The 27,494-nt window shown below is 37.5% G+C and overlaps 2 protein-coding genes across 3 annotated transcripts in view; both read right to left on the reverse strand.

The window, feature by feature from the left end:
• Positions 1-16,853, reverse strand: part of clocka (clock circadian regulator a) — a 32,359-nt gene extending 15,506 nt beyond the window's left edge. The window contains exons 1-2 of one of the 2 annotated variants that reach the window (XM_039607386.1): positions 16,717-16,853; positions 10,662-10,742 (exon numbers count right to left, since the gene is read on the reverse strand). The gene's annotated coding sequence lies outside the window, so the exon portion shown is untranslated. The remainder of the gene's footprint in view (positions 1-10,661; positions 10,743-16,716) is intronic. The other variant, XM_031753770.2, reaches the window with a different exon arrangement.
• A 4,692-nt stretch (positions 16,854-21,545) lies between these two features.
• nmu (neuromedin U) lies at positions 21,546-27,026 on the reverse strand. Its single transcript, XM_031753772.2, has 9 exons — positions 26,946-27,026; positions 25,314-25,369; positions 25,190-25,237; positions 25,025-25,078; positions 24,435-24,464; positions 23,062-23,136; positions 22,285-22,338; positions 22,140-22,182; positions 21,546-21,759 (listed from the first exon to the last, which is right to left on the reverse strand). Exons 1-8 carry the CDS (start codon positions 27,013-27,015, stop codon positions 22,147-22,149), a joined length of 423 nt encoding a protein of 140 aa, XP_031609632.2. The 5' UTR covers positions 27,016-27,026; the 3' UTR covers positions 21,546-21,759; positions 22,140-22,146.
• Positions 27,027-27,494: the final 468 nt, after the last annotated feature.

A 27,494-nucleotide genomic window follows, 5' to 3' on the forward strand; every position in this document is an offset into this window, starting at 1 on the left:
GTGTGTACAGAGAGTTAGAGTGGGGCCTCATCTTTCCTCAGCCCTCAGCCTCAACACCGGCTCTCCACAAGGCTGTGTACTGAGTCCCCTACTGTACACTCTGTACACACATGACTGTGTTAGTACCCACCCAGACAACGCAGTCATCAAGTTTGCAGATGATACCACCGTGGTGGGGCTCATCTCAGGGGAGATGAGACGGCGATGTACAGAGCTGAAGTTCAGAGGCTGTCAGATTGGTGTGTAGATAACAACCTGGACCTCAATACCACCAAGACAAAAGAACTGGTAGTTGACTTCAGAAGGAGGAAGTCCGAGCTGCAGCTTGTCAGCATCAATGGGGAGTGCGTGGAAAGGGTCTCCAGTTTCAAGTTTCTGGGTGTGCACATAGACACAGACCTCCAATGGAGCTCTAACACCTCTGCGGTCTTAAAGAAGGCCCAACAGCGCCTCCACTTTCTGAGAATCCTCAGAAAATGGACCTGAAGAAGGAGCTGCTGACCGCCTTCTACCGCTGCTCCATTGAAAGTGTGCTGACATATTGCATCGGTGTATGGTTCTCCAGCTGCACCACAGCACACAGAAAGGCACTCAGAGGGTCATCAATATGGCCCAAAAAATCATTGGACATCCTCTTCCCTCCCTGAAGGACCTGTACAGCACTCGCTGTCTCAAGAGGGCACGCAGCATCCTCGAGACTGTACACACCCAGGACACCGGTGTTTAAGCTGCTGCCGCCTGGCAGGAGGTTCAGGCTGCTGAGGTCCCGAACAAACAGACTCAAGGACAGCTTTTACAACAGGGCAATAGCCCTAATCAATGCAAATAGCTGACCTGATTGGCTACCTGCCTGGACTTTTTTAGGGGAGGTAACAATGTTTAAAACAATAACAATAATAATATTTATATTTATAACAAGGTGCAATAATAATTAATGTGCAATAATAACAGTGTGCAATACACATAACACTTATTCTTCTTTTTTTATTTCTAAGTTAATATACTGTGTTGTGTTGTTTGTGTTATGCGTTGTGATGTGTCATATCGTGTCGTGTTGTGTTATATGTAGTACCGACGTGGGACAGTTTTTCCAATTTCATTGTACTACTGTACTATGTATGACTGTGCAATGACAATAAAGAATTATCTTATCTTATCTTATCTTATCTTATGGTACGTTTCAAAAAGTATACATCAGCCACCTCACATAATTAAAATATAGTTCTTTTTAATGTGATTTAAAATATTTCTGTCTTATTTACTTTTCATATTCCATTGAAATCTAGTCATCAAAGTGTTGCAATTCAGAAAATGCTTTGTAAAAAGAGTACTGTGAGCTTGAGCTTCAATGTACACATTTTGATTCAATAATTTGTTCTTTCCATTCATTTAAAGTTTTTATCTTATTTAACGGCACGGTGGTTAGCACTGTTGCCGCACAGCAAGAAGGTCCTGAGTTCAATTCCACCATCAGGCCAGGGTCTTTCTGTGTGGAGTTTGCATGTTCTCCCCATGTTTGCATGGGTTCCCTCCGGGTACTCCGGCTTCCTCCCACCGTCCAAAAACATGCAGTTTGTGGGGATAGGTTAATTGATTAGTCTAAATTGCCCATAGGTGCGGGAGTTAATGTGAGTGCGAATGATTGTCTGTCTCTGTGTGTTAGCCCTGCGACAGACTGGCAACCTGTCCAGGGTGTACCGCGCCTCTCGCCCTATGAAAGCTGGGATAGGCTCCAGCACCCCCCGCAACCCTGAAAAGGAGAAGCAGAAGCAGATGGATGGATGGATCTTATTTATTTATATGTACAGGATTTTTGGTTTTTGTCAAAAGGGGGGGGGAAAAAACTACAAATAATGACATAAAAACTATTTTCACCATCATATATGGTAGAGATGGACCGATCCGATATTACGTATCGGTATCGGTCCGATACTGACCTAAATTACTGGATCGGATATCGGCGAAAAATAAAAAATGTAATCCGATCCATTAAATATCAAAAAAGCATCTCACGAAACTTGCAACACGGCGTAACTCGGCTCATAACCGTAGCACGTTGCAGTAGTATGCTCAAGTGATAGAGCGGCTGTGTGTATTTGTAGCCTCGCTAGCAATCCGGCAGTTCATCTCCGAGGAAGTTATCCCAGAGAGAAGTAAAGCAAGTGTGTAAGTTCATCTCTGAATGTTTGTAAAGCATTCCCATGTTAAGCTTAACAACCGATATATAGAGCGACTGCCTCTCTCTCTCCCTCACCTTCCTGCGGCTACTTCAATCGTGAAACTGCTTAACGATCAGCTGATCGGCTTTTCTGTCCGAGTCCGTCTCTCTTCTTTGTTTTTGGCCCACTTCGCGCCAGAAAGAGGAAACCAGCGGCTGAACAACAGCAGCACGTTTAAGCTTGATAAGCTGTTGTTAGAATGTATTTAATATTACTTTCTATACCAGGATCCTTTTCTACGCAGCTGACGGCTGGTAACTGTGCAGGGGCGGATCTAGCAAAGTTTAGCCAGGGGGGCCGATAGGGCATGAACAGGGAAAAGGGGGCACAAAGACATACTTTTCTTTCTTATTCCCACTTAAAATGTCTAGCTTTTAATAAATAATTATCTGAATCTTACACCCAAAGTTTTAATCTGATGTAAAATGTATAGAAGTCCATTACTGTATATAGTAACTGCTAAGTCTAATATACCCTAGTAAGCTATAGTACTTTTTTTCCTTTGGGAAGGTACCGTCCTGTGAATTCTGCAATTCTGTTGAAGAAAGATGTTGAATCTATTTAATTTTTCTTGAAAAATAATTTATTTCTGTGCATTTTTTTTTCACCCTGCATCAAATTAAAGTTGATTACATCGATTAGCATCATGAGGTGGAGGGTGGGGGTGGTTCCCTATATTTTTTTTTTTTTTTTGCTGGGGAGTTTGCAACCCTATTAGTTAGGTTGCTTAATATTTCTGCTAAGTACTCTTTAAAATACCAGAATAGGGAGGATGGAGTAGGTTTAAGTTAGGTAAGGTTTATTAGATTGATCAGTGTTGCTGAACTATGAAATATTTTGGGTGCAGTGTATTTTTTACACACAGGTATAACAGAATAGCTTTAGTGTTGCTGTTTATTTAAACTTGACTATGAACTTATACAAAATGCAGCAAGATATTAAAAAAAACAGTTTTATTGATTAAAAAACACAATATCGGATTCATATCGGTATCGGCAGATATCCAAATTTATGATATCGGTATCGGTATCGGACATAAAAAAGTGGTATCGTGCCATCTCTAATATATGGTGATGCCAGAACTTCAGAAGCCTGAAACATTTTTAAACAGATGCCAACACTGTCTACTTAAAACTGATTAAAGTACATAAATAACTGAGATATGAACTATCGAGCAACACTCGCAGGTGTAGTACGTGTGTAATGGAAACTTCAGTCAGCAATTACAATACTGGTTTAAAAAAAGGATTTCTATTGGTTCGAATAAACTTACTGTCAAGTCAATCAAAATAAGGAAGGAAGTTGGCAGTGGAAGTGTTTACACCTTCATGTTGGGACAGTGGAAAAAATGAAGGTAAGAGGGAGGAGTAGGTTCTGTCATGGCCCACTGACTTTCAGCTATGCAGTGTTATTTTACTGCACCCTACATGTGACGCTTTTCACACAAATACATGAGAGTGGATGTCTTATCTGAGATTAAACCTTTGTCAACACAAGTGGCCAACTACACATTGTCACAGCACTATAAAAGGGAGTGGTGAGTTGTAGTAAAGAGCTTTATCTAAAGATTTAGTACCAACAGACACAAAGAGCTTTTCCTTTTTGGCTGTACATCATCTTAAAAGCAGACAAAAAGGAAAACTGGATTGCAAATCAAGATTGGGGAAAAAAAAGGAAAAAAAGAAAAAAGAAAAGGCAACAGAGGCCATCGGATGTAAGACAATTTCATAAATAAATTGGCTATATTAGAGCACAATGAAAGACAGAAAGAAAACATTGTAGTTGAAGCAGTAGCTTTCGGCACAGAGCGAACGTTGTGTAACTGGGAGAACAGGCGTTGTATAACTGTGATGTCATCTGTGCTTCACTGACCTGCTGGCCCAGTGACCTACTTTCCTCCTCCTCCGATCTAACTTAATCACAGCTCCACAAGCAACACCTTCCTCTTCTCACTAATAACACTACACTCTGTCAACACAAATCCTTAGTATTCCACAGCATGTATACTTCACAAAAGGTGCGAAGAGGGAGTCAAACTGCCTGCATCTCACGTTTCCTCATTTAATCACATGATTTGGAAAGGCTTCCTGGTGTTTCCTAAGCCTCAGCAGGCACCGACGTCAAGGAAGAAAACAATGAAGACGTGCTGCATTTTCATCGGGCTTTAATAACGTCAACCGTGTAGACCTCCAGGAGAGATCCAAACAGCCTCACTCACATATGCATTTTTCACACCGAAACATCTCAAAAAGCAGACTGACGACAGTCATTTATCATCATTTTTATGTGGCTCACACAGGATTGTTGAATGCCTGTATGTGGGTGTGTGCATTCAGATGTAGGGCACCAGAGCTCTGAGGATATGAGTCACTCTGAAGTGGATCTATGGCGCCGCTCGTCACGCACTCCGCCACACCCCGACGCTGAGATGCCAACACAGCAACTGTGCCAATGGGCAACACCATAGCAACCGGCCTCACCGTGCAGTGTAAAAATAGCTCAGCCGAATTCCTCCGCAGCTGATACTCTCTCCATCATACACTAAGAATTATTAGACTACCGCGAGCAACTCCTTTTGTCATGAACTGGAGTCTGTGGATGTGAAACACTCTGCAGGTTCCACCTGTGCAGCAGTGCAGTAACACATGTGTTCTGTAAACATTACTGCACTGTTGTCTTCATGCAGTGAACATGGCTAATCCCTAAGCTATAATAAAGCAGATTCTACTTTTGAGGGAGAGCACTTTTACTTCTCAGTTAAGGGGGTCGTGGAAAGCAGAGAAAAAGATCCAAAGGTCCAAAAATACATAGAATACAGCAAAAGATGCTTTCACCTATGACTCAGTAAGCTCAGAAATTAACCCAAAAAAATTTTTCTGACCAGAAATACTCTTTAACCTTTATTCTAAAGCCCTGCCCACATATAGAGCCTTCAGCTGTGTAGGTAACCCTGTAATGTATTTACAAGGTTACCTATGCGTTAGTCAGTGGTATGCTTTGTTACCTTTTGTGGTCACATCAATCATTTCCCCTCAAAGCTGAGAAAATTTTAACTTTAAATTTACTAACTCACCAAACACCTCTGATGGTCCATAGTGACACTAATTTCATATTTAAGACACAATTTTATAACTCAAGAATGGTATTTAAGGTCCTTAAATATACTGCAGTGCAGATGATGTTTGATTTTAAAAACTCGGCTGTCCTTGGGTTTGGATATTTTTTGTTTTGTTTTGTTTGTTTCTTGGCTTTTAGCCCTAAATTCTATAATTCTCTCTCATTTATGGCTCAACCAAACTAGAGTAAAATTATCCAACGACCTCCTTCTACAAGAAAAAAATTAATTGAATAAATAAAATAAACATCAGTGGTGATTGCTTTGAATATTTTCCACCAACTACACGGAGAGTTTGAGCGTGCAGCAACCTCTTGGCAACCACTTTCAATCACAAAACTACTGCAAAGTTCGCCTGGTGGGGGGCAACCCGTCTCAATCACAACAACTGCAGTCTGACATGGAATGACTACAATTACTATCAGACAGACTGGTGAAAGTTTTATTATTAATTCTCATCCGATTCATTGCCAAAATGTTGCAGTCAGTCATAGTCAGCCTGCACTGGTGAGCACAAATTGCCTGCGACATATCTCTGTGGTTGTTTGCAATAATTTTGGTTATGCCGCAATTTCCGAATGCCTAAAGTGACAATAGCAATAAACAACTGGTAAATTAGTCACAGGGAATATCCCTAGTTTACACTGGACAGTATTAAATAACTGTATAATGATTATATTCCACTCTAATGAGAGCAGGAACCATTTGTTCATATGCAGGCTGGAGCAGCAGCTACTAATACGGATGCACAATAAAGCCCCACACAGCTCCTCCTGTCATGGTTATTTAAAATGAAAATGTCAGGATGAAAATGTTTTCTCCCTCACAATGTTATTAAAACAAGACTTTTTGTTATGGTGTTATTCATCAGTATTCTGTCTTTAAAGCATTCAAAGAAGTCAGGAAGTCTGGGGTTATGCTTGCTTGCAGACGCGCAACTTGGCAGATGCGAATGAAACGTTTTTGCCTTTTACATTCATAAAAACCAAATATATCAGTAATTTAGATATCAGAAAACCCATCAGTTATTTTCAATGACTTAACCTGTGAATATGATGCTTTTAACACCAAATATTAAAACCAAGACTTCCTGGTTTTATGAGATTGATAATCAATCACTTTTATTTAATCAAAACTTACACATTATACTTGACTCAACTATAATCTTACGATATTTAGTTGACTAAAATTAGACTAAAAACCAGATGCCTTCATTATGACTAAAATTAAAATCAAATCAATTTAGTCAAAAGACTAAATCAGAATTTGCTTTCAAAAGTAACAATTATTCCATTTCAACAAATGCTACCCCTTTGCGCTCCCAACCTTGCACGACTGTTGTCGAGTATTGCCCAGACAAACTAACAAAACCAGAAAAAAAAAAAACAGTATCAAAAAATCCCATCTCATCTCAAAAGATTCTGCATACCAGTCAGTATAAAACTAAATATTTAACTCAACCAGGAAGTTGTCTGTAACCAAACCAGACAGTTTTGCAAACAATGATCATACTTTAAGTCCAAGTCACTTGAACATTCGTCCAGCCTGTTAGAAACCTAATTTGATGGCTCTCTAGATGCTTTCCTCAAGTCTAAAATATGGTCCAGTGCCCTAAATAATGTTAAGGTTATCAAAACAGTTTAAAAGGGACATTGTGTGAAACTTTGAACCCAAACTGCAGATAACACTGTCCAGCAGGTCTTATCTCACATGAGTAGATGAACTCTGGTTTCTTAGCAACCTTTGTGTTTTCCCCATCATCTGTCAAAAACCCAATACCCAAGAACAGGGGATGGGTGAACTCTCATTGATCCCAGGTATAGGAGCACAGACCACAGCTTTCAAGATTTCTTGAAATTCTGTCAACCACTTAAAAACCTGTGGTGCTTATAAGCTTCACCCTTTATTCTCACACAATTTTCAGTAAAACAGACACAATGCTCGGTTTAGAAAGCCATAAGTGATAGCAAATATGTAGGATAATATTATGCAGTTTTAACAAGCAGCAACAGCAACAGCCTCACTGCCAAGCAGGTCACACAAATCAACAACAACACTTTGGTGAATAAATTACTCAGTCACACATCCTGTGAGAGGCAGCTTCAAGGTCTGCACATCCTAGTGGCATTCACACAGCAATTAATGATGCGATTTTCTCAGTTTACAGGCAGAGCCATTTTTCCTGTGGCTAGTGGAAGATGCGATGGTTTTAATAATGTCATACTCATTTGGCCTGTAAGCAATAAAATCCACAACACAAGCTTGTCAACATTGCCCACCAGTCTGATGCACAGTTATACCAACCAAACTAAACACAGGGCAGCCAGCTGTGTTTCCACTCACTGCACACACATCCTCAGGCCCAGCAGCACAAAAGGAGTCTTTGTTTTGCATTTTTAATCCACAGACAGGAATCTTTGAGACACAAGCAGCAGTGGTTGGCAGGGGCCCCTTGACTACTGCTGCCCTCCTCTCCCAGAAGAGCAGGTCCTGAGCCAGGGGCCTAATCCTGACGCCAAGTGGGTCACTGGAGTTCAGGAGGACGACTGGCAGCATGGGGAAAGCAATCAAAATTAAACGTGGACTTGCAGCCCTATATGACCATCATTTGACCACAAGAAGACAAGCACTTAAATAAGAATCAACATTGCATTCCCTCCATACAAGCAGTAGCCCTCTGAGCAAACTGAACAAGTAGAAAACCTGCACAAGTAATGATATTACTTGACTGCTCTGTCTGAGATTATGTGCTTGTCCTTTTCCAGATGACTTGGCAACATTATTTTCCACAGATTAATATATCGGGGCACACCCAAACAACTTTGCTCTGGCCAAAATCTCTCTTTATTGACTGCAGTTAATCTCAGATAAAGAGTGCACTCTTCCGTTGTCTGCCACTACACAAGCTTAAATTAAACATCATTCATCATGCAGAACTCACAAACAAGTGACATGGGATCTAAAAGTCTAACAAGGCCTATGTAGGTATGCAATGTAGCAAACATCCTTACACGTCAGTAGAGCTATTGCTTAATCATAAGAAATAGAGTAAAGCGGCTGCAGTAGGCATGTCTATCTACAGTGCTCTTTGGCATTAACTACGCTGGACTACATATATTGATTGATTGACTGAACTTAGATCTTTTGATTTCAGAGACGGCCAAAGATAGCCATATCTGCTTTTAGCTCAGCCTTTGAATGTAACAGGACATTTCTGCAACGCATGTACAAAAATCCAGTCTTAGTTTTAAACCATATTATCTTTTGACTACAGGTAGAAAATAATCACTCTGAAGATGTTACATGTTTTACCATTTTTCATTAAACAGTGTTAGCATAAAAATGTAATGTTTAAACAACAGGAAATGGTCACTTTGATTAAAACTAAACAACCCCTCAGCTTCTAAACTATAAAACATCTACTGTCCACTTTTGTTTGAGCAAAACTTCCATAATAAAGGCAAATGCTTGTATGCAATGTATGGAAATTGCAATAATAGTTAATAATCCCTTGAATATGACTTGCGATAGCACATATAGAGTTAGCTATACAATTTCTATGAATTTCAGCCCTAATAATAACACTTGTTATAAAGATCCCCAAATCCAAAGCCTGTCCCCACTGAATAAATCATTCTAAAACATTATTTTTTACTTGCCGTTACTGGACAAAGTCAATGATGTGTGCAAATAAAAAATTTCTCCCTCATGTACTACACCACATCAAGTCTTTTTCAATGTGTATAATGCATATTCTTATGCAACAATGACAGCAAGCACTAAAAGGAACAGCGAGTTAGAAAAGAAAGAGGCTACCAGCCCATATGTACTTGAAGTTATATCAGTCACCGTTGGCATAACCAGAGCCATAAGGTGATATGGTGAATCCAAAATCCAAAAAATAAAAATATATTAGTCAATTCTACAATTTTTTTGCTATTTTATTATTTAATAACAAATCAGGAAACATGAGCCAGTCTTGTTGGTGCACTGAAGTACGTAAAAAGTAAAGGTTTATAACAGTTTCAGTGTGGTTCCAGGTATATCAACTCATTATTATCTCAGTCCACATGTTCATAGGAAAGAAGTAGATAAGGTGAGATTAAAAAAAAATCTACACAGTATTTGTTCAAGTGCTCTAGTCTGATGATCCATAGACACCGAGCTCTGAATCAAGTTGCTAATAAAACCATGAGTGACGATTCTGAACATGTAGTTTTTAAATCACAGAGACCTTTAAAATTATACTCAGGCTTTCTCCTACTGATTCACACAAGAGCTTCAAATAACTGCCTGGAGGCGTTTTCAAGATGCCTACAGAATAGAAAGACTTCTAGATTTTTCTAGAAGGATTTTGAGATAACACCAAACTGCTGAGGAACATCATGTATAATGTTATGACATAAAAGAAGAATGCTGGCAATAATATACACACACACACACACACACACACACACACACATATATATATATGTAGATACACACAGGACCCTCAAGCTCCCAGGCCTCTGGTAGAGGACCCGAGCTTGAAGGATATAACCGCCATATATATATATATATAAATATATATATATATATATATATATACACACACACACACACACACACACACCATTAGTTTTTCTCCACGGATTTTTATATTTTTATTTAAACAACCCATCTTGGGTCTGATTTACCCCACAGTATGGCATCTAATCAGCTATGTCTGTAGGGCCACAGATGTAGCTGTATTTAACAAAAGCTCGTCATTTATTATGGGTTAAGGCCACTTTAAACCCATACTTTAATCCTAATCTAATTAATATTTAACAGATTAAAACGAGTAATCCAGACAAAAAATATGAAAAAAAGAGAGATTCTGTTTAGTTTTAACTATTAAGCAGGAAAAGATAAATACATACAATAGATTATACATTTACATTTATCCAGACTAGGCCTCTTGTAATACACCTTTAGAGAGCTTAACGAGACACAACCTGTGTATAGCAACAGTAGTGATAGAGCTTTTTTCTGAAGTTAATCAAGATTATAGCAAGATGTAGTCAAAGAACTGAACTACTTTGCATCTTCGCATGACAAATTCATTTGAAATTCTCTGGTGACTCAGCAGGCACCATTCTCATTTCCATATTCATCATTTTCATGACAGACTGCAAATCAAAAATAGAGCACTACTGAAACGTGGACGAATAATAGCTCTGTAATAGCTTCTGTTGAATTAGACTTTAAACAGCCTAATTAACCCAGGCAAATATGCACAAGCTCTAAACAGTCCGCTCCTGCAACCCGGAGCTAAATTCAGTGGTTAATTTCCAAGAAGGTCTTACCTTTTGTCTTTGAGTGGTGCTTAATTAGCTCCTCCACTGCAATATAGTTAAAACTTGTAGTTAAAACTTGTCCGAATTCACCTGTTGAACAGAAATAAAAAAGCTAAAATTACAACTTGGTGGCTTTGAGAAAAGAGTCTCATCACTGATTCAGAGCTAAAACATCTGGGTCATCACAAGCCTCCCAGAGCACTGCAGAAATAAGATGACACACACTCCATTTATGAGCTTTAAAAGGGTCTCTTTACAGATAACGTAAATAAAAATATGTTAACCTGAATGTTAGTTTGTGTCATCATAAGAAAAAGTGATGCTGAAGGAGTGTGCGAGTGTGCGTTTGTGTGTTTCAGCACCACAATAATTATTGTCACATATTATGCCTGAATGTCTCTTTTCTTGTAACTGTGCGGACTTGTCCACAGAAAAGTATCCACTAACTATTTTTATTTTTCAGTTGCCAATTTATCAGTTAAGAAAAAAAGAAAATAGCGTAAACAAAATTGTCACATTTGCCTGAAATTAAATCAATATCTTGGTAAAAAACTATTAAAAATATTAAATGCATTAATTAAACAGAAAGAAACTGAGCAAAACAGAATATTCTAGAAAATGTGAAGCTGCAGCCAAAAGTTGTTTAATATCTCACTTGGCGCCCAACCTAATGCTGGTAATTACAAATTTTAATTTACTTTACACGTGGAAGACTCCACAGGTAATAATATTGTTTCAGCAATAATGAATGAATGTTCTAGTTACCGTCTATATTTAACCGACTTCTTATCATTAAATAGCATCATGATGCTTTTACAGCCTACCGAGTGTAAACAGTCATAACCTCAAACAAACAGTAGCATACAAATATGTGTAAGTACAGACTTGCAAGCATCAATGTAAAAACTTGGGTTCAGCTTAGGCAACATTGGCACAAGACACAACTGATCAACTTTTCCAACACAAAAAAAACTTTGTACAAATCATCTATTTGGTTTTTGTCACATTTCTCTGTGCTTTTGTCTTTTACTAAAAAAATAATGAGTCATTTTATGAAATACAAAATCATTAGTGAAGTTGCTGGTACACTAAGCTCACTTTTAAGGGAAAACCCAATAGACTTGACCTATTTTTTTCTTTATCATAGTAGGATCTTTCTAAGACAATTTTCAATTGCACCTAATCTCCATGTAGGTCAGCTTCTTAATTTTTACAGGAATTACTTGCTGTCAAAAAAGTTACCTTTGCTCTGTATTGTATATTTAAAGATTTTACTGCATTTAAATTTAATTTATGATATTTAACTTACAATAATATCGTAATAAAACCAACAGATTACCAGCAGCAAAAAGAAGGTGAAACATAAGCAGGACTGCACTGTGTAAGTATTTGTACTACTCACTAATTATCCATTCTGGTAAAGCACAAACAATGTGTATAATAAAAATATAAGTATATAGTTCAGTCCTTATATCTGTCACAGATATGCAGTTGTTATCTCAGCAACACATTTTTACAAGTTCAAAAGTTCAACATCAAACAAGCCTCCTCCTGCACCTCGTCAGCTCCCATTACTCCGATATCACTGCGCATACTGAGCCAAAGAGATAAATTGTTTACCAAGAAATGGAACTAGTGTTTAGGTCACACAAAGAAACAACTGCTGACAAAGTCTGTGAATGAAGAGGAAAAATCCTCTCAGCTCTCAGTGAAAGGTCAGTGTGACACAAACAATCCTGTGTGGCGAAAGGATTTCTCTGCAACTAATGCTGCTGTCAGAGATCATTGTCCTCTAAAGGCTTGGGGACAGCAAAGAGAAATCTTCACGAGCTTGTTAATATTTCACTTGGCACTGCTCTGTGTGAAAAACAAATTAGGAGCCAACATAATTCATTAATTTGGGTAATTAATATGTTCTTTTCAATAAAACTCCATAGCAAAATATACTGTTTAACAGTGTACCATCTTGATGTCTGAAAATTATTTTAAGAATAATATTTACATCATATTTATTATAATACATTATTATTTACTACAAAAACCAGTGATAAATTTATTTAGATCTTATAATGTGGTCTTCTTATTAAAGGCGGACTGTTATTATTCCACTGACCTCCAGTCTTTTTTAAAACTACCATCAAAAACAAAATAAAGCATAGCCTGCTTTGGAACAGCATGACATATCGCTTCATTACAGTCAACATAAACAATCTAGTAGCTGATGTCTGATAGTGAGCTTTTGAATAACTGGTTTCATCAAGTGTAGACATCAAATGTTAGCAGTTAAAATGGTTGTTTTTAAACAAATACCACTGTATTTCACCCCTAGATAAATCACCATCTTATGTTAGTGGAAGGGGTTTCTGTGGTTGGGTCTCCTTAGCGAGAGCTAAGCGTAAAACTGAAGCTATCGAAGCTTTGGGTACTGACCACAGGAATGAGACTGCACATACAAGTGGAAGAAATTAGTCTTCTTTGAAAGGTGGCTTGGAGATAGGGTAAGGAGTTCTTACAAGAGGAACTCAGTGTAGAGCTGCCATTCCCTCACATCGAAAGAAACCAGTTTAGGTGGTTTGGGCATCTGACTTTGCTGCCTGGGTGAGGTGTTCCGGGCATGTCATACTGCAAGGAGGGCCAAGGGTAGACCCGGGACAAGTTGGAGAGATTACATCTCTCGGCTGGCCTGGGAACACTTTGTGTTTCCCCAGATTAGCCGAAGGGGGTGGCTGGGAAGAGGGAAACCTCTGCAGATAAACTGCAGAAAAATGGCTCAATGGATAGATAGATTAATGGACGGATATTGTATTTCAGCAGAAACAAAATCTTACACAACTTCAACAGGCAATGCACTCCAAATGACACAACAAAAATAATTAAAACAGCAGTAAGGTGAAATCTAGCATAATAAATGGCTGTAATGATAAGTTGATCTAACTCACTACAAAAGAATTGAAACCTCTGAGTCATTGTGAAATTGCATTTCACATCAAAAGAGGAAATAACTGTCAAAGATTTTCAGGTTTTTAGGTCAAGTTAAATGCTGACTTATCAACTCCTGTTTCAGTAACAACTTCAGATGTAAAACCCATCAACAGTCAAAACTCTCATACAATTATTATTTGTAGTCATTGAAAAAAATAAAGCAACAAGCAAGAGATTCATCTCAAAAAGGCTTTAGAAGTCATCCTCTGGCAGAGATTGAAAACAAAGCAATTAGTTTGTCTGACAAAATGCAGCAAAGACATGGTTAACCTCAACTTAAGAAACATAATATTACTAAGACAGGGTTCCATGAAAGTCTTCTGAATGGAAATCTGGTGCTGGAATTCTATAGAATGGATGCTGTAGCACAGATTTTGACAGGAAAGTGACCCTGATGACATGATGCTATAGTAGTCATCCTTGACACAGTGTGCAGTTCACACTCAAAACAAATGCACCAAGTCCATGGTATCAATGATTACTCAAGCAAAACACAAACTCTGTAATGTGAACTGACTAATGCAACTTCCAAAATTCAGCACAGCACTCCAATCTGCTGACTAACAGTATCAACTATAGATATAAAGCCCGAGTAGTGCCATTACCTTTTATCTGTCCTCTGAATAGCCGAAAGCTGCCAAAGAACATTGCACTGAATCAACACAGGCTCCTCTCTATCAGAAAACCTTGATATGACAGGCGTTCAGTAATTACATTATTAGGCGTAGCACGTAATAATATAATCTGTATGTGTTCCTCTACCTCCGTCATAGCTCACGGTGTTGCCAGTCCCTCCTCCTCCGTTTAAAGAAAATCTGCCATGCTCTACTGCTGCTTTTTATTCTGAATGGCCACAGCATCTAACACACAAAACACTTATTCCCTGTAAATGTAAATGTGCAATTGAGGTTTTAGAATAAAGTAGAAAAAACATGATGCTTAAATTAAGACACCTAGTAGAAACAGACAACACAAGTAAAAAATAATCTACCAAAGCAGAGAGAAAGTGGAGAAAGAGAACATTTCTGCTTCCTCCTTTTACCTGCAGCACAATGTAGTGCCAGCAACTAAAAAGGTGTCAAAGTATTTTTCCATGCTCCACTAACAGCTTCAACAGCTATTTATGGATAAAAATGGAGCACGGAGACTGTACCGTCTGTAAACACAGCTGCAAAGCTTTATCAGTTAATACAGCTTGACCAATACTGGACTCTTTTTTAACTTAAAAATTCTAAAAACAACAAGTCATTTAGACACATTTAAAGTCAAAGGCACACACAAAGATGCCTTTGATCATCTTTTTTCCGACCATTATTAGAACATTTTCCGTTGTAAGAGAAACAAAGGAAGAGGGAAACTGCTCCCAAATTACTTCAGGTTAGTACTTCTCTACTGTCACGGTTACTCCTCGGTCAATGAATATCATGCCAAATAGATATATCTGTTACTTGTATATATCTATAGAAAGACGATAAAAAGGAAGATACCAACTTGATAGTTTAATGAGTAACAATGAAATCAAATCCTCAATATTGCGTTCTTACTGCCCATTACCACAGGCAAAAAAATAAAGGGTAAGCATGGAAAAAAACGCAACCTCAAAGAGTGGTTCTAGTTATTCTTAATCACAACAGACAGCATTGTAATTAAAGTTATTTTTCAGCTTCCAGGCTTAAGTGGAAGTCTATGCTATTTGCCAACAATTAAAAAAGCTATGACATTGACAAATAATAAATACTGATTTGCAGTTGTGTTTCTCTAAATGAACAGAGTGCACAAAGTGAAGCGTATAAACCATTTCAATACCTTTTGTATAAAGACGCCATGTTAGTCACCAGTTTATGTACTGTATCAAAACAGATCTGTCATGTTTTATTAAATCTGAACTTAACTAAACAGAATCAAATAACTTTGATTAGTGAAAGTCTTCTGTGTATCCAATTAGTGTCAAAAGGAGAAATACTCTTTAACCTGGGACAACAAAAAAGGAAGAAAAACAAAAAGTCTGAGATAGCACCTTAGCTTTGAAGTGACCATTTCAGAAATACAGCGTGGTTACTGGTGTCTTGCCCGGAATAAATTACTGTAAAAATCAATTTCTAAATACAGAAAAACAAATGTTGCTTTATTTTTATATCATAGGGCTGCCACAGCTCTCCACTGTGTTCAGTTTGCAGCCAGCAGGTTCACAAGTAAAGCGTTGCTGACACCCGTATGAGACTACACAGTTTCTCATTAGCAACTACAAGCTATGATCCAGCTGTGATCCAGCTGTGTCCAGACACTTCTGGACAAGACTGACAGAAGAGGAGACGCGATCGATTTTAGAACAGGTGAATAAGAGCACCCGGGGCGGATATAGGGCTCGAAATCTGAGAGAAATGACACAGTCACAAAGATTAACATCGAGGGGGGGAATAAAGACATACCCCTGAATTAAAAAAAAAAAAAAGACGCGTAAATGTAGAAATATGTGCCGATGAGGTAGTCACGGTGGTAGCGTTTGTAAAAATCAGCTGAACTTGAACCTTGACGCGACAAACACAGGTACAGCTCATGTATCCGTCCGTCTCCTCCTGCCTGTGATGCCGGCCGGCACACCGGGCACTGATTGCCGGGAGGCTAACGCCACCTAGCTTGCTTTGCTAACGCCAATTACAGCAACAAACCAACAGCTATATACTTTAACACACTTCCCGAGACGTGTGACACACACTGGGAATATATGTACACCCGATTTAAAAAAAAAAACAGAAGAAGAAGACGAAGACGATAAAACAACATACCTGTATCGTACGTCGCTGACTCGCGACTTTATAATAGAAGGTAGCGAGCGTTTGACTCGTCGGCAACAATGTACTGTATGTGTGTCAACCCACTTTCAGCTGAAGCTAGCTAGCTAACGTGCAGCATTAGATAAGAATGTGGGTCACCGGGCCTTTGGCCAGTCTCTGTCACCAAAGAAGCCGAAGCAAAACTGTTCCGTTTACACCTTTACGTCTGTCGACAGTATACACAGAAGCTGCGGATAAAAGCGACACAAATACGGAGCGGAACCAAACGGTTGCGAGGTGACACTTACCCCGAGTAGTCTCCTCTTTCATCGGGATATCCCTGCAGCCAGTGGCGCTGCAGACGGTTGACTGCGCAGCGCTCAGGCAGACTCACTGGAGCTGGAACCGGAGCCAAGAGGGCCTACCTCCCTACAGATCCACTCTTTACACACAAATTACACCTGGTTAGAGAAGCCTGATCCAAATCCAGATTTACCTACATTACATTACCCGTAAAAAGTTACTAGAGAAGTCCCAAAAATGAAACCATATCCTCCAGCTCAGCTGATTGAAATTTTTTTCATGCTTTAAATATTTTTGATTAACGTCTCTGTATTTTGATTACTGTGTATTCAAAGTGCCTTTGAGCACAAGTCAAATGTTTTGCTTTGATTTATTTTCCAGTCGCCATTCCCCAATAGCTTTAAACTTAAATAACTTATAAATAATGAATTGACAATACTATTTTAATGCGTCTTTAACTTTGATAAGTCTACTTGATTATGGCATATTTGATAGACTGGCCATAAAATAGGTAAAATACTGGATTTGTTAAACCTTTATAAAGAAAAAAATGTTTTAGTGGATTTTTTGACATCTAATAAGTAAGTAAATAAATAAATATGAATGTAAATAGGAATGTGATTAAAGAAATAAGATCATTATGCAATTATTCCCTGTCAGTCCATCAAATTCCTCCCACCTTGAACTTTTAAGACTTACCGGAAAGAAATTCCAGGAGTAAGCGACACTTCTTTGGAATATTGCAAAGTTTTCAAGGTAGGGCCACTTTTAAATTCCATTATCTAGTAAACATGAAGTTATAGGTCCACTGCTTTAGGGTAAATATCTGTTACTATGATTTTATGAGTAGCTAACACAGTCCCTAAGATGTCCAGCCTCTGACAGCAGACTTGAAAGTCTGTGACAATCGTAATTCTGCAGGTAGACAATTGTTATTTGATTTACAGCTTCTCATATGGAAGACGCGTAGTATTCTTTAAACCAATCCAAAACAGGTGATTAGTTTTACAGACATTGAAGCTTGAATATAAAAATAGTATGATATTACCCAGATATTCAAGCTTAAGGATGAAAAAAAAATCATCTGTCTTCAGTGTTATTCCCCAGGTATGACACCCTGTCACTTCCAAATCATCTTTTTTAGAAAGAAGAGCAAATTTCTGTTAATTGCCATTTGATGATCCTTCTCATTTTCCCATTATGAAATATTCATATACCTTTATTACACATAGCATAAGCCCATATTACACAGAGCTAGAAAGACATCTAAAACACCTCCTCTATCCCTAAAATCTTTCCCCTGCATTCTTTTTGTCATTTTTCAGGAAAACTTGTAGGACATTTTCTTTTTTTCTTTTTTTTTTGATGAGCTGAGATGAAGTGACCCTATTACAAAATCGAAAGCAGGTCTCTGCATTACGTTTGCTTGCAAAATTTGACTGTCAAGAGCTTGACGTCTGTCTGGCATTATTTTTACATCAAGCATGTAATAACTTGTCACTCCTCTCTGCACCAACACAGTGATAGCCACCAACCAGCCAACATTCATGACGTGGCTGATGGTATTAAAACAAAACCTGTGAACACAGTTTAACAGAAACAGAAAGAAATGCACAATATTCAGCTAACAACTAGCAGCTTTTCTCACACTGATGCATTCCCATCACTCACATCACAATGCTGGCCTCACACTCAACCTGAAACAATAGAAATGAGTACTGTGAAACTACACTTTTAAGTGAAGCTTACTTAATATGCAAATCAGTTCAAGTTAACCAAACATAATCAGTTTAAATAGGTTGTAAAAGGAAGGTATTATATATATATGTGAGTGTGTGTGTGTGTTTACTGAGACTGAGGTCTTTATATTACTATGAGTCAAAGGCCTTAAAATGTTAGTACTGAATTTATTACATCTTGCACTTGACAAATACCCCTCATTGTAAGACTATAGCCTAAAATTGAAACTGAAACTCAAAAAAGCACATTATGGAACAATGAAACCTAAACTAAAATGACCACACTTGGAAAGAAACTGTGACTAAACTAATAAAAGTAATAACTCAGATTGTGCATACTTCAAAACTAGTCATTTGAATAATTTTCCTTCTTTAGTTTGATGTCCAAAGAAGATCTGCATGCATAGGAGTGTTTTTTGTTTGTTTGTTTAAAGAATATAAATTCCGCTTGCATTTGGCCTACGCTTTCTAAGTTTTCTCAAGCGGACTCACGTGTTACTTTTACGGTAATTCACAGCCAGGGGACAAAATAAAAGCTATTGTTGTAATTTTACATCTCATTCTTTTATATCTTATTTATTTTTGTTGTTCTTTGTGTCAAGTTTGTTTGAAGACAGGATTATTTGTCGATAAATGATCTCTTTCTTCCCCATTGGACGTGTGTCTTATGTTTATCGGCCAACTTCGGGGTACTCATCTCCATGGCAACAGCAAGTAGCAAACCCTGCAATGCCACTTTTGGCCACGTTAAGGATGTGTGGCGCTTTTCCGATACTTTGAGGGAGATATTACATTTTTTTCTGATCTTTAGGAATTAGAAACTACAACCAATCTTTCCGAAAGTGTACACAATAAACATGAAATAGGACACCAAACGATTCTAACTTAAATTGGGGAAAAAAAGAATAATTGTAAAACTTAATATAAAGAGTTGACACTTCGCCTAAGTTTGTCATACCTAAGCTACTGCAAACCCCAACAAATTATACAATTTAAAACTCAATCTATAGCAGAGCGTTCAGTTTGGCGTGGACCACAAGTATTAATGGTTTAGAAATTTAACTATTCAGGATAAAACAAACAGATTTTACATAGTAAATCATCTTTAAAACGGTTTTAAGATGAATTATGAAAAGCCAGGGACAAAGAATAATGCTGTAATTTATAACCCCTAAGTTCAGGTGTTTCATAACTCCACTGTAATCACTCACTTTATCAAAGTCTGCGTCTTCTTCAAGTCTCCCCTGCAAGTGTCTTAAATTTAAGCAAACATACAGAGGCAGCACCACAGAGCTTTATTTACAATTTAAAAGCTACAAAAAACAATTAAAAAGGCTATTTTATGATTTCTTACTCACATGTACTCATCTCTAAGGAAGGATGGCAGATGGGCAATTTGGTCAAAAAACGTTTTTCGTTTTTCCAATTATAAGATGATAGTCTTCAGTCTGGCCACTGAGTACACAGAAGAAATAGGCTTTCTGGAGGCTATTGATTGGTGTCCTGTGTGAAATGCTGCAGTTGGATTTTATTTTATTGACTTGGCCAGAGGTCCTGTGGTATTTTACACAACTGCTCCTTCTGTTTTTTAGGTTCTCACACTAATTAAGGCTTAAAGGTGAAAAACATTCTTGTTTATGGTGCTGTCACTGTTTATACCCAAAAGACTGATTGCAGTGTTTGCCCTCGAGCATTATAGTGAGGTCACTCATGAAAAAGAGTTTTGTTTTTTTTTAATCTCAGTGAGACTTGCCTGGATAAAGATAGGCCATAACAATAACGTCATATTTCACAATGAACTAAAGAAACCTTTAGATTCATTCATTTATCTCACCGGTAAAGGTGAGTAACTCTCTGCGAAATAATCGGAATGTACTTATTTACAGATCTATACAGTGCGTGAAAATATACATTTCCATCCTCTTTAAAGCGACACAACAGCATCGACAACAGAATACAAAGAAAGAGGCTTTAACTGGCTGATGATAGCGACATCTACTGTTGATAGTAGTAATTACACATTCATGTTCCCTGGTTGGTAATTTGCACTTTTAACTGATCAAATAAGTAATAAAATAAAATCCTGCCAATAATTATCTAATATCTTATATCCAAATATCTAATCAGTCAATTGCAACTCAATGTATTTAGGAACGTAGACATGGTCGTGTTATTCGTTTATGTTGAGCATCAGAATGGCAATAAAGGGGAATTCAAGTTACTTTAAATGTGGCACGGTTGTTATTTCCAAATGGAAATGGACAGCTGATCCACTGGGATTTTAACCACACCTTCCTCTGTAAACCAAGGATTGTCTGTAAAAGAGAAAATATCGAATGATCAGCAACTCTCTGGGTTGAAATGCCTTGTTGATGTCAGAGATTAGAGGAGAATGACCAGGCCGCCTTCAGATGATAGGAAGGCAATACTAAGTCAAATGGCTACTCATTCCAATCAAGGAATGCAGAAGAAGGTCTCTTAATGCACACATTGAATATTGAAGCATATGATATCGGCAGAAGACCACACCAGGTGTCACTGCGGTCATCTACAATTACACAGGGTGGCCAAAAACTGGACAATAAAAATTGGAAAGCCATCGTCTGGTCTGATGAGTCTCGATTTCTGCTGTAACATCCAGAGAGTAGAGTCAGAATTTGGTGTAAATAACATGAAAGCATGGTTCCAATCTGCGTTGTTATCAGTGGTTCAGGCTGGTGGTGGAGTTCAAGATGTACCTAATAAATTGTCTGATGTCACACACATGAAAAACCACCACAAAAGGTGGAGAACACCAAAGAAAATATCCCAGTCAACCCCCCAGATAACCAAGCAGATATAGTGCTGGTTTAGTATCAGAGCCTCAACACCTGAGGCTTCTGCAGCAGGAGGAACTACTTTACCATCTGTAACTTTATTATTACTAAAATTACACATTATACAACCATACATCAAACAAAGCCTTTATCATGTTTAAATTACTCCTACTATTTTATGTAAAAGCTCAATTCACTGATTCAATCCTTCACTCTATTTTACACTGTTTTCAAATGTATTGAAATAGGACTAATCACAGTGAAACAAAATTACACAACTACACCCAGTCACAGATAGCAGTTTTAATAACACAAAACAAAATATGGATAAATTAATAGTGTTTTAATTAATATCCATTGTGTACATTCAAACATCACTATAAAGCAGAGGCAGAGGGATGTGTTTGATGTCTGGATCACTCAGTGGCGGTGCAGCAGCCCGGGTCTCAGGGTCTGTTTTGTCTCTGTACACTAAGCTTCAGAGGTGGAGACTCTAAAACACATGCAGGATGTGTATGATTAGAAGATACAGACACATGCATTTGACAGTTTCCATATAAACTGCATATGAACATGGTCCTAAAAGTACAAAAGTCAAGAGGATAAATATCACAAAAACTCCAAAGCACTCTCTTTTCATGTAAAATTAAAATGCCTCTATTATCGTTTTTTAATTGTTGAAGACGTTTATGCCAAAACGCGCAGTACATGAAAGTGCCTTTGGGTTTTTGATATTTTTGCTTATTTTAGCACAGTCACATAATCATTAATAAATTCCTAGAGCTTTTTCTTCTACTCTAAATTTCATGTACAATTACTTAATCTTTCAAACATAACATAAAGGCAGGAAAAAAAGTATAACCGAATTATTACCTTTAGTTCATTCATACTCTAAGGATCTTCTCCCATTCCGTGGCTGTAAGTGTAAACACAATTTTTAATTTTTAATTTAATTTTACATTCTGCCTATTTTGTAGTCTTTTTAATTCCATTTTTAGTGGCACAAACGTAAACATACCCGATAGAGAAAGTAGCCTCTGCTCTGGATTCCTCCAGGTCCCTGGAGGTCGGCCTGTAAAAACATAAAAAAACAAAAAACAAAACACAATTTAGCCTCCTACAAAAAAGAGTTTCTGAGTTTTTCCTCTTAGTGTTGTCTACAGTGCCTCTTCACCAGCAAAGCCACCAACATGCACCCACTCAAAGACTCACATCTGGATTTGGAAACAAACACTCTCCACGTTTCTTGCTCACGTTTAATCGGCGTCCACTTTGTGTTTGTCAGTGCTTGATAGTAAGTGGGGGATGAATTCACCTGGCCTGCCACACCAATTATAGACCATAATAACTCTCAGCTTGGGAAAGAACAGCTAATGTAGAGTGAGTTTGCACAGAGTGAGGAGAGCTCTCAGATATGCAACAGCATGATTGACATGGACGCTCAGGATGTGGATAAACACACTGAAATCAATTAGAGAATGGAGCACACACATTTCACTATAAACATTTGCAGCAAACGCACAAAAGTGGAGGTGCTTTCATCGTGCCTGCTGCAATTATCATCGTCTATTCATCAGCTCTTTCTATACCATCCTGTTGCTCTTGAGATATCCAAATATATACATTTAAGAAGTAACTTTGCATAATTGCTGTCACATAGTGTAGGGGGATATTAAACAACACAGGATTTAATGACAGTTTGAGCCACTGATTGCATTTTGCATTCAAAAAACAAAGTATTTCTCTTTGTTTTATCAGTCAGTGGTTGTGGAGAATAGATGTGAGTGGTACATACGTGCATTGTGAGTCCTCTCTCTCTTCTAGTATTTAGTTGGGAAACTAGACGCAGAAGAGGGTGCAACTGAGGGGACTGACAAACATACACATATACAGACACATAGATAGATACAGGCAGATACACACACATGAATAACAGCAAAAAAGAAAGTACAGACTATGGAATGTGCAAAGGCAAAGAGAAAAACATGTTTTTTTTCTCCTCAACACATAAATGCATGCTACACAGAAATACAAATGCTTCCTCACTGCAGCAAAGTGTGTTGCCTGTACAAACAGATCGCATTCTGTATCACAGAGATGGTGGAGCGAGAAAGTGAACAACATCATATGTCACCGAAGGAAAATGCTGTGTTATTTCAGTAAAAGTTGCTGCATGTGCATTAAAGGATGTTTCGTGTCCGTGCTGGCTTCAGTAACCATAAATGCACGCCAAGGGAAATAAATATGATGTTTGTAAATAATGACATCTGTTTTTCACACTGAGTATAATATTTGACAATGCAAATGTGTCATTCTATTTTATATTAGCTGTAGAAAAAGGCTCCCTGCATCATCTAGCTTGAGTACTGTTATGTGGTGAATGGCCAGAAAATCTTTTGCATACAGAAAGAATATGAACAAGGATTCATCTTCATCAAAAACAAACATACAAACAAATAAATAATGACATATTTTCCTCATAGTTAAGTATAAAATTGTGCCCTAAAATATCATCTGCAACTTCAGACACAATCCCCTTTGCTTTTGATACAACATTTGTGTGAGGTGTCAGATATGAAGGGCAGACAGGAAGGATCGCTAACCCTAATACATCCAGGTTCTTGTGCGATCATGAAGTAGATCCTCCAACTAATCTATGACCTATAGGTATTTCACATGCAGAGCAAACACAGGGCAATATTTTATCATACACATATATATATATTTAGATATATTAGGACCGTGCATGTTTACATTTCCAAGTGTTGGTCTGGCATGCATTTGTGGTTAGGGGAATGACGTGCAGGTGCTTTTAATTGCTGGAGTTAATAGCTCTGATAGGCCTGAATTCAGTCAATTAAGAGGCTTCACAACAAGAAGTGCAGATTCAGTTGTAAAACAGAAGAGGTGCTTTTTTTTAGCTCAAGCAGCATTCTGCAGCAATCCAGTTCAATCTTTAAACTTACCCCTCCCTTTGACAAGACAGAACCTTGTGGTCTAGAGTAATGAAACAAAAACTGCACATAGAGGGCAGGAATATATAAAAAAAAATAACAACAACAATAACAACCAAACCCACTCAAAAACCTACACAACACACGCCATGTTTAATCTATAATGATAGCCATATAAGGCAAAGCATTAAAGTGTAAGAAAACATTTACTTACCCTTTTACTATTTTCTCTCACATTCAGCTCCTGAACACACAATGAAATATTGACAACTAAATTAGTCTTTGGTCTTTTGCTTGTCTTTTTTTACCGTTGACATTGTATGGTGTTAGTGAGAGAGGATATCCTTAAATGGTCATCTCATGCATTTGTAGCTGTGAGCACAGAAGCTCCGCCCACATGCTGTTCAAAGCTGTTGCTTACAAGGAGCAGCCAATCAGAAAGATCTCGATTAACAGGAAGGCAGAGGAATATGAAACTGCTTGTGAGGCAGTACCAAATCCCAGTATAAGAGCCTTTTAAATTATGAATTAATTAAGCATAATAGGTCCCCTTTAAATTATAACTGTTGCACAGTATTTGTGTCTTTATAGTTCTACGTTTAGTTTTCATAAGGTTTTGCATTGGATAGGGAAAGGAGGGTATCTTAGTCCAAAGTGTTCATACTGTGAATTCTATAAGTTGTGGTTTGGTCTTTCTTTGTGAATTCTGGGATAATGCCATAATTAATGTTTTAATGTTGTGTACCAAATTCTGCAAAACAAAAGTGTTTCATGTTACTTTTCAAGTAAACAACTCCGAGGTACCTTTGATTTCTGAACCAGCATCAAGACACAGAGTTCTCCTAAGACATCAGATGCCTGGAAAGAGACCAGAGAGTTGTTTAAATGTTTCAAGTTATTCTAACAAAAATAATAAATATATATGTCTAAATAAACTATATCGTTTGACTTGTTTAGGATTAAACTCACCAAAAACCTCAGGTCTTCAGAGAGGTAGGATGAGCACATGGCATCAATCTGCAAAGCAACACAGAGAATGGTGGAGGAGTGCAGCAACAGAAATGATTATAAAGAATAATTCAGTGTGCTTTACCTCTCTGAGTAGCTGCCCCTGATCTGCTGTTGCCTGCTGAAGATCTGCTGGAGCACCTTTTTGTTTCATACAGAAATACATACAATATACAGTTAATACAGAAACTGACACCACCGATTTACAGTTTTTCTCCCTCGCCCAATTTGTCATTTCTATGATTCAGGGGTCAGCTAAAACCAAAGAAGAACAAGAACTGTTATAATAATAATAATCATCATCATCATCATCATCATCATCATCATAACAATAACAATAACAATAATAATAATAATATGTATTATGTATGTGTTAGTCCTTTAGACTGTATTTATGAGACTAAAATATTTAAATGTAATCAAATACATGTATATAAATGTTCAGCTAGGAGTAATAATAAACTCTCTGTATAGCAAGTCAGTGTCTAAAGTATGTTAAACTGTATTATCCCCATATAATAAAATTTTAATTAAAAAACTGACATTTAAAATGTTTTACCACATTAGGCAAATAACTGAGGACACTTTTCTATATTCTGAAGAAATTATAAATTAATTGAAAATGTTTTTATGATGAAAATCAATTTGACTTTTTCTCACTTGACTAATTTTATTCTCATTACTATCTCAGCATTATTTTACTGCTTAAGTGGTCACATAGAATCATGCTCACATAATCTTACAGTCTCCGCGGTGTAATTCATGAGTAGCGGAAAATACATTTACAGAGCTTGTATGAAGCAGCTCTTGCTTATTATTTATGTATTTATTTTTACCTCTTATGTTACCCTTACAATAAAAAAAAAAAAAAAAAAAAAAAAAAAACTCCTCACAACACATATAAATGTAAGTCTATTTATGTTCTACAAAATAAAATCTTTTGTAAACTCCCTCACGTTGGAGAATGACTTTTGAAGAAGACAATAAGTCAACAGTTTCCAGCACTGACACTCACTCCAAAAGATTACGAGCAAACTCACAGATCACTCTGACAGCTGGAGAACTGACTGTCAATCTACATCTAAGTACATTTCAGTTATTTGTTACGTTCTGTAAGGTAGTAAACGCAAAGAGTCAGGGGTTTAACGACAAGATTTTTTTCCTTTCACCAAACTGTCTTGTACAGTTTGATATCATATCAGTTATAAATGACAATGATGGACAGACTGATGAAGGGATTGACTGAAAATGCAGTTTAGATATTGAACTATTTATTTTATCTTTACATTTACCCCAACACTTTATTGGATTAAAGCATTTATAATAAGATAACAAATTTCCCACGTGTGGGACTAATAAAGGTTATCTTATCTTATCTTATCTTATCTTATAAACCAAATCCAGGTAATATTAATACAGAACATAAATAAGAAGCTCATGTTAATGTTAATATTTAACTTTCTTTATTACAAATCATTTTTATGTTGTTCTTAGTGGATTAGCAAAGTATTATTTATGATTAATGATTTTCTTCATCCTTGCAGAAATACAGAAATGATAGATAGATAGATAGATAGATAGATAGATAGATAGATAGATAGATAGATAGATAGATAGATAGATAGATAGATAGATAGATAGATAGATAGATAGATAGATAGATAGATAGATTTAGACGTTTTCTTTAGCTTCTTTAATTAGGAATAAGCTGACTTACTTTGGCAGACTGGTATGGTGAGGATGAGGAGGGCTGCGAAGGTGATGCTGGCCGTGCTGAGTGGACTCATGGCGCTGCTGCTGAGGCTGTGCAGGGTGCTGAAGGCTCCGCGCTGACTTTGGCTCTGAAAGGTTCTCATCTCTCTCTTTGGCTGGCCTTTGGTGTCTTTTGTCTTTTGACTTCTTGCTCTTCTGACAGCTCGTATCTCACGTCAGAGAAATATGAAGGCTCGTGTCAAACACCCGCCTCTCGTGCTGACACTTGACTGCGTCACTGGAGCTCGGCGCGCGTAAAAGTTGTTTGATTGCCGCAACAGGTTGGCGGAACGAGGTGCTTCAGGCAGGCTGATGGAGGATGGATGTAAAGCAGGAGTAAAGTTGTATCACGTCCATCAGAAAATTATTAATTAATAAGATGAACATGTTTTTTTCTTTAATTCGAACCTGAAAAATACGAACATGATAAAGTAGGCTACAGCATTACTCATCTATTTGAATCGATATCTAGATTCAGATCGGTGCCTATCTTCTTTTAGAATTGTAAAAATTC

The sequence above is a fragment of the Oreochromis aureus genome, linkage group 23 (genome assembly GCF_013358895.1).
Source record: "Oreochromis aureus strain Israel breed Guangdong linkage group 23, ZZ_aureus, whole genome shotgun sequence".
Taxonomy (NCBI): Eukaryota; Metazoa; Chordata; class Actinopteri; order Cichliformes; family Cichlidae; genus Oreochromis; species Oreochromis aureus.